This window comes from Penaeus japonicus, unplaced genomic scaffold (genome assembly GCF_977035675.1).
Source record: "Penaeus japonicus unplaced genomic scaffold, GWHDUDI00000001_assembly GWHDUDI00000042, whole genome shotgun sequence".
Lineage (NCBI taxonomy): Eukaryota > Metazoa > Arthropoda > Malacostraca > Decapoda > Penaeidae > Penaeus > Penaeus japonicus.
In genome coordinates this window covers 9,734,650-9,742,543 of record NW_028234444.1, presented here as the reverse complement: position 1 = coordinate 9,742,543, position 7,894 = coordinate 9,734,650, and the positions used below count along the sequence as shown (strand labels likewise).

The following is a 7,894-nucleotide window of genomic DNA, read 5'->3' as shown; positions in this document are numbered from 1 at the left end:
TTAAGGGAATATAATCATTTCAAGAGAGAGCAGTTTGGGAGGTTCTATAAACCGTTAGATATTTCTGCAGCTTATAAAGATGAGCAAGAACGGAATGTAGGGAAAAAAGAATATCATCGATTTTTATTCTCAATCTTTGTACTCTCTTATCCTTATTTCCATTCCTATTAATTTTTCTTTCTTTTTTTCGCTTTCTTTTGGTTTCTTTGTCTTATTATTTTCTTTTTCATCATATTCTTATTTTCTTCTTATCTTATTTTTATTATCATTATCATCATTATTGTCATCATCATTATCATCCTTATTAATGTTATTATTCTTATTGTTATCATTATTACTAAGGCTATAATCATTATCATAATTCATATTGTTATCATTATTACTAAGGCTATAATCATTATCATAATTTTTATTGTTATTATTATTACTAAGGCTATAATCATTATCATAATTCTTATTGTTTTCATTATTACGTATAATCATAACTACTATTGTTGATATCATTACTGTTATCATTGCAGTTATTATTATTATCATTATTATTGCTAATGTCATTACAATTATTATTATCAGTATTATTATTGTTATCATTATCATCACTATCGTTATTGTTGTTATAGTAATTGTTAATGTGGCTGCATTTATATTCAAATGTGATGTTCTAAGTTCCTAATAATTGTGATATGTACTAACAATAGGGATATGTATTAAATAGATTAGTATCCCCTTATATCGTTTTCTGATGTACGCCTCCTATAGGCAATCTGCATAACTAATCGCATGACAACAATCAGAGAAGCCATTTTGTGACTCAGAGAAGCCAAGTGAGGTGTCTGAGGTATTTATCTTATTATATTTATGTAATCTTGCAATATATGTTTATACTAGAATAGAAATTTGATATATGATGGTGTCAAGATATATTGTAGTTGATTGATTATGTTATATGATATAAGGTCAATATGTTAAACTTGAATTAGAAAGGAATGCTTTACATTTTCAGTTTTACGGGAATTAACAATATGGATGGGAATGAAGGGGAATGAAGATTCAAGTTGTATAGAAGAATCAATAAAACCCACAAAATTTCCACAAGATTTTCCCTGTACAACCCACCAAGACTTGGCCCTCTGCGACAGTAAAACTCATGCCTTAGGGGTGGATTAGTAAAACTCATGCCTCCTGAGTTTAGTAAAACTCAATTCCTCCAGGGTATAGTACAACTCATGCCTCTCGGGTGCAGTAAACCTCATTCCTCGAAGATACACCAGTATAACCCATGCTTCGAGATGAGTCAAGATATCTCATACATGAGAAGATCATCAGTATAACTCCTCACAAGGCAGCAGCAGAATCCAGGCCTGTTGGAGCTGCAGCAAAGGCTAAGAAGTAACCTGTTGAATTACTACAAAGTTCTCCGTTCTTCAAAGAATCTACTCCTTCTACAAGACTCACCGACAGCTCGTGAACTTCTGATGATAAAGTATGTTTATGGTAGTCATTAGTTCTAATTAGGTCAGTGGTACGTAAATAGTGACAAAATGAGTGCCACTGAAGAAGCTGGAAGTGAACAACCTCAACAGACTGAGGCTAGTGATGAAATGAAGGGTGCTAGATTAAGAGTTTTAACTGAGAAAGGACGTGAGTATCAAATAACACAGCTTTCAAAAAGGTTATTAGCAGCTAAGCAAGCATGGAGAAAGGCACTTACAGATATAATGTTTTGTCTAGAAAGTGTAATAAGTGTGGATCAGCTTAGAATACATAAAAAGGCAGCAGTGTCACAGTTCAATGAAGTAGTAACTGCCTATATTTTGTTAATAGAAGTAGATCCAAATTCACAGGAGAAATTGTCACAGGAGTTAAACAATGATGAAAAGGTTCATGAAACTTGCTTGCACCAAATTGAGAGTAAAATGAATGAGTTAAAGCAGGAGACAAAATCAGTAAAGTCACATTCTAGTAAATTATCAAGGCATTCTCAGTCTACTAACAGATCTTCTCGGAGCATTAATAAGAAGGAGCAGTTACTTACAAAGTTAGCTAAGCTACAAACTGAGCTTCAGTTCCATGAAAGGGAAATGGAGCACAAGAAAAATCTTGTCATAAAGGATTTAGTAGCTACTCAAGCAGAATTGAATATTGTAAATGCAACTGAAGATGAGAAATTAGTACTGCCTGAGTGTGAAGAAGTAGATAATTTAAGTAAGACACTACATCTTCATAAATATTTAGATTCACTTGATAGCAATCCGGTAGAAGACAGGGAAGTAAAACCTAGTTTATGTAAACAGGAAATAAATATCCATGATATATCTGGTATGGCTGAATTAGAGAAGGAAGTGTCTAAATTAGAGTACACTTACTTACCAAGTCCAGTACTTAACCCACAAGCTAAAAGTTTCAAACCAGAATCAGAATTGAAAAGACCACATGTATCAACTAGACAAGATAGAACAAGTTCATTAGTGGACATCAATGTATTGAGGGATGTGGTTGATATCTTGTCCTCAAAAAACAAAAATGAATTGCCACGGCCAGAGCCAGAAGTTTTCAGTGGTGATTTATTGGAGTTTCCAACCTGGCTTCAAAATTTTGAGATATTTATAGAATCACGTGTAACAAAGCCAGCTGAGAAACTTTTTTATCTTGGTAAATATACTAGTGGGGCAGCTAAAGAAGCAATAAGAGGACTTCTAAGAATTCACAATGAAGAAGCTTTTCGTGAAGCTAAAGGCATATTAGAAGATAGGTATGGTAATAAATTCATTGTAGCAAATGCCTTTAGGAAAAAACTGAGTGAGTGGCCAAAGATTTTGAGAAATGATGGTCACGCACTACAGAAATTTTCAGATTTCTTGAAGAACTGTTTAATGGTAATGAAAACATCTGATTTTCTTAATATCTTGGATGACCCTCAAGAAAACAACAAGATGTTACAAAAGTTAACTCCATCTCTAATAGAAAGGTGGAACTCAATAGTCTATAGATGGTCTGTAAATGGTTCAGGTTATCCGACATTTAATGTTTTTTGTGAATTTATAGAAGTAGAGGCAAAGAAAGCTTGCCATCCAATTTCCTCTTATTGTGCAGTGATGTCAATAAATCAAAGGTATGATGTAGGTGACTTAAAGAGTAACAAGGAAGTTAGATCGCAAACTAGTAGAGTTGGAACAAAGAGGTTAGTGGCCAACTCAACTGGGGTTAAGGAATCAGAGTTGAAAAGAGATGACAAAGGACTAAATGTAAGAAAGAAATTCCATTGTCACTACTGTAATGGAGAACATGATCTAGATTCGTGTAAAGAGTTTGGTGAACTCAGTAATAAAGAAAAAATGGAATATGTCCAAAGGTCATTTATTTGTAGAGGTTGTTTAAAGTATGGCCATATCATTAAAAATTGTAGAAAAAGAAAGATGTGTGCAGTGTGTAAAAGATGTCATCCAACTTCTCTTCATGAGGCTATACTTGAAAAGATCAAGGAAAGAGAAGCTTTACTTAAAAGGATCAAAGAAAAAGAAGCTGAGAAAACTGTAACTTTATACAAAAGTTCAAAAGCTGAGGACAACATCACCTCAGATAAGGTTAGTGAAGAGCCAAAAAATGATATAGTCTCTAATAAGGTAAAGATAAAGCACACAGAGTGTATGACAAATACAATGATAGTGCCAGTGTGGTTACATCATGAAAGTAATGTTTGTAACAGAATCTTAGTTTATGCATTATTAGATGAACAATCAGATGCTTGTTTTATAAAAGAATCCATTTTGAATAAATTAGGAACTAAGGGTCACAAAGTCCACCTAAAATTAGCAACAGTATTAGGAGAAGAAACAGTTGAAAGTACAAAAAATAAGGGACTTGTGGTGCGTGGCATAAATGAATGTACAGACGTGTCACTTCCAGCAACATATTCACGAAGAGATATTCCAGCTAAAAGGGATCAAATATCAAGGCCAGAAAGTGTAGAAGAATGGCCTCATCTACAAAGAATAGCACCCAAATTGATGGCATATGATAGTAACATCGAAATAGGACTCTTGATTGGCTTGACTTGTATGCGTGCTATTAAACCAAGGGAATTGATCCTTGGAAAGGATGATGAACCCTATGCCAGAAAAACATTGTTAGGCTGGAGTATCATAGGTAGAGTCATTGAGAAGTGTCAAGAAGCTGTCTCACATCAAGTCTTAGCTAGTAAATTAATGGTCCACAAGGTTATAATTAATGGTGAAAGGAAATGTGGCTTTCTCTCCTCACAAACTAAAGTGAAGGAAATAATTAACCCTTCACAACTTGGTAAATTCTTTGAGCTTGACTTTAATGAAAGGGAAGTTGGAGATATTCCTTACTCGTATCAAGACAGAATTTTCTTGAGAAAAATGAAAGAAGGAATTCACCAACAAGAGGATGGACATTATGAATTGCCCCTCCCACTTAAAGATGATGAGGTCAAACTTCCAAACAGTAAAGAGTTAGCAATATCAAGGTTGATGAGCTTGAGAGGAAAGTTACAAGGTAATAAGAATTATCACCAGGACTATATTGAGTTCATGAATGAACTTATAAATAAAGGGTATGCAGAAGAAGTACCTAATCAAGATCTACCTTTGAATGATGGTCAAGTGTGGTATATTCCACATCATGGAGTATATCATCCAAAGAAACCTGGTAAGATTAGAGTGGTCTTCGACTGCAGTGCCACCTATAAGAATGAATCACTTAACAGGAATTTACTTCAAGGTCCAGACTTGACAAATAATTTGATTGGTGTTCTTTGTAGATTTAGAAAAGAATATGTTGCAGTCGTATGTGATATAGAAGCTATGTTCCATCAAGTAAAGGTAAGGCCTAACCACAGAAATTTACTACGCTTTCTATGGTGGAATAATGGAGATATGGATTCAAATTTAATGGAATATAGAATGACAGTTCATTTATTTGGAGCTACATCATCTCCAAGTGTAGCTAATTTTGCCTTAAAGGCTACAGCTGATGATTATAAAGGACCAAAAGGATCGAAAGCTGCAACATTTGTGAAAAATGAATTCTATGTAGATGATGGATTAACATCCTTGCCAACAGTTGCTGAAGCTATATCTCTGATCAATGATAGCAAGGCCCTGTGCCAAAGGGGTGGTTTTAAGTTACATAAGTTCTTGTCAAACCACAAAGAGGTCCTAGAAACAACAAATTCAAATGAAAGAGCCAGCAGCTTAAAAAACCTAGATTTAACTAATGAAGCCATGCCAATTGAAAGAACATTAGGTGTAGAGTGGTGCATAGAAGCAGATGCATTTCAATTCAGAATTAACCTCAGTGATAAACCAATAACAAGAAGAGGTATTTTATCTACTGTAAGTTCTATATTTGACCCTATGGGCATGGTTTCTCCCTTCATATTAATCGGGAAAAGGATACTCCAAACCCTGTGTCAAGATGGAGTAGATTGGGATGATGACATATCAGACAACTTAAAACAGCAATGGAGAAGATGGAGAGATGATCTGATTCAACTAAAGGAATTAAAGATCCCTAGATGCTATAAACCTGATAAGTTTGGGAAGGTGAAATCAGTTGAACTTCACCATTTTTCTGATGCAAGCCAAGATGGTTATGGTCAGTGTTCATATTTAAGACAACTGAATGAACAAGGACAGGTTCATTGTGCACTTGTGATGTCTAAATCCAGAGTGACCCCTTTGAAACCTATTACTATTCCTAGGCTAGAACTTACTGCAGCAGTTGTAGCCGTTAGAGTCAGTTCTATATTGAGAAAGGAGTTGGATTATGCGGTAATAAAGGAATTCTTCTGGACCGATAGCAAAGTCGTACTTGGTTATATTATGAATGATGCTAGAAGATTTCATGTGTTTGTGGCCAACAGAGTACAACACATCAGAGATCGCACTTCTCCAGAGGAATGGAAGTATATAAATTCAGTGCAAAACCCTGCCGATGCTGCTTCACGTGGTCTCTGTGTTAAAGATCTGATTAACCATTCTTCATGGTGGAATGGACCAGACTTCCTCTGGGAGCCTACCTTTAGAGCTGATTTATCATCTGAGAAGATAATTTTAAAAGAAAATGACCCAGAGGTCAAGAATGTTTCTTCACATAAGACTCAAACTAAAGAAAGCAATGTAATTCTTCCAAGATTGGAATATTTTTCGGACTGGCATAGAGCAAAGAAGGCAATTGCTTTATGCTTACGCCTTCAACACAAATTCAAGAAACTTGTCAAAGGAACAACTGAAGATTCAAAAGAAACAAAGGAATCTAAATATGTTCCACCCAGTGTTACAGAACTGGAGGAAGCAGAAAAGGAAATTTTAAGACAGATTCAACACGAAGCCTTCGAAGAAGAGAAACAAGAGTTGAAGTATCTGACTAGTGAAGAAGAAACAACCAAGGCAAAACCATTGAAGAAGGGAAACAGGCTTTATCACTTAGATCCTTTCTTAGATAAAGATGGTATCTTAAGGATAGGTGGAAGAATGAGGCATGCAAACTTCACCATGAATAGCAAACATCCAGCTATATTACCGAAGGTATCACACATAACTGAAATGATAGTATGTCATTTCCATCAGAAAGTTCATCATCAAGGTAGAGGTATAACCTTGAATGAGTTAAGAGCATCAGGTTATTGGATTATAGGAGGTTCCACAATAGTAGCAAGACATATTTTTAGATGTGTCACATGCAAGAGATTAAGAGGTACATTTCAAGAGCAGAAAATGTCTGACTTGCCACCGGACAGGCTTGAACCTACCCCTCCTTTCACATATAGTGCAGTAGATTACTTTGGACCATTCTTTGTCAAGGAAGGGCGCAAAGAAGTTAAAAGATATGGTGTTCTATTCACTTGTATGGTCTCAAGGGCAATTCATATAGAAACAGCTAATACACTGGAAACAGATTCATTTCTGAATGCATATCGACGCTTCATTGGAAGACGCGGCCCAGTTCGTCAGCTTAGATCAGACCAGGGTACGAACTTTGTTGGAGCCAAAAATGAACTTCAAGAATGCCTGCAAGAAATGGACCAGAAGAAGCTAACAAGGGAGCTCCTCAAAGAAAACTGTGATTTGATAACATTTGAGATGAACATCCCACATGCAAGTCATATGGGTGGGGTGTGGGAAAGACAGATACGTACGGTGAGGAACATATTGACAGCAATGCTACACCACCACAGTAAGCAATTAGATGATGAATCACTCAGGACCCTTATGGTCGAAGCAGAGACCATCGTTAATGGTCGACCTCTAACAGTAGACAATATCAGTTCTCCTCAGTCATTAGAACCATTAACACCAAATCACTTGTTAACCATGAAAACCAAGGTCGTGCTGCCACCGCCAGGTGCGTTTCAGTCCGATGATCAGTATTCAAGAAAAAGGTGGCGAAGAGTTCAGTATCTTGCCAATGAGTTTTGGAACAGGTGGAAAAGAGAGTATGTGCAATCTTTACAGTCCAGGAATAAGTGGACAAGAGTCAATCAAAATTTAAAGGAAAATGACATTGTTATTGTAAAAGAGCCAAATCTGCCCAGAAATTCTTGGAAGCTTGGTCGTGTATCTGAAGTCATCCCAAGCAAAGATGGTCTTGTAAGAAAGGTTAAGTTAACTATGGCAGATTCCACACTTGATATGTCTGGGAAAAGAATTAAATCGGTTGTAAATCTTGAAAGACCAATTCACAATCTAGTATTGTTAGTTCAGGCAGAGTGAGACCGGGTTTCCCCGCCGAGAAGCCTACTTAAGTGCCAAAATTGTACCAAAGGATTCTCATAGTTCCTCGGTAGTATTTGTAGTATTATTCTCACATTGTGCTCAATAGATATTAAGGTTATTGTATAAGGTAAATTGTTTACTCAATTTAGGGGAGC

At 35.9% G+C, this 7,894-nt stretch overlaps 1 protein-coding gene across 2 annotated transcripts in view; it reads left to right on the top strand.

Moving 5' to 3' along the window:
• The first annotated feature begins 624 nt into the window (after window positions 1–624).
• Window positions 625–7,894, top strand: part of LOC122243811 (uncharacterized) — a 7,743-nt gene continuing 473 nt past the window's right edge. For both annotated transcript variants that reach the window (XR_015190809.1, XM_086535048.1), the window contains exons 1-2: window positions 625–838; window positions 1,004–7,894. The exon at window positions 1,004–7,894 is cut by the window's right edge. Coding sequence is in view for 1 of the 2 variants with exons in the window: in XM_086535048.1 (XP_086391174.1) it covers window positions 1,542–7,736 (6,195 nt within the window). In the remaining variant the exon portion in view is untranslated. The remainder of the gene's footprint in view (window positions 839–1,003) is intronic.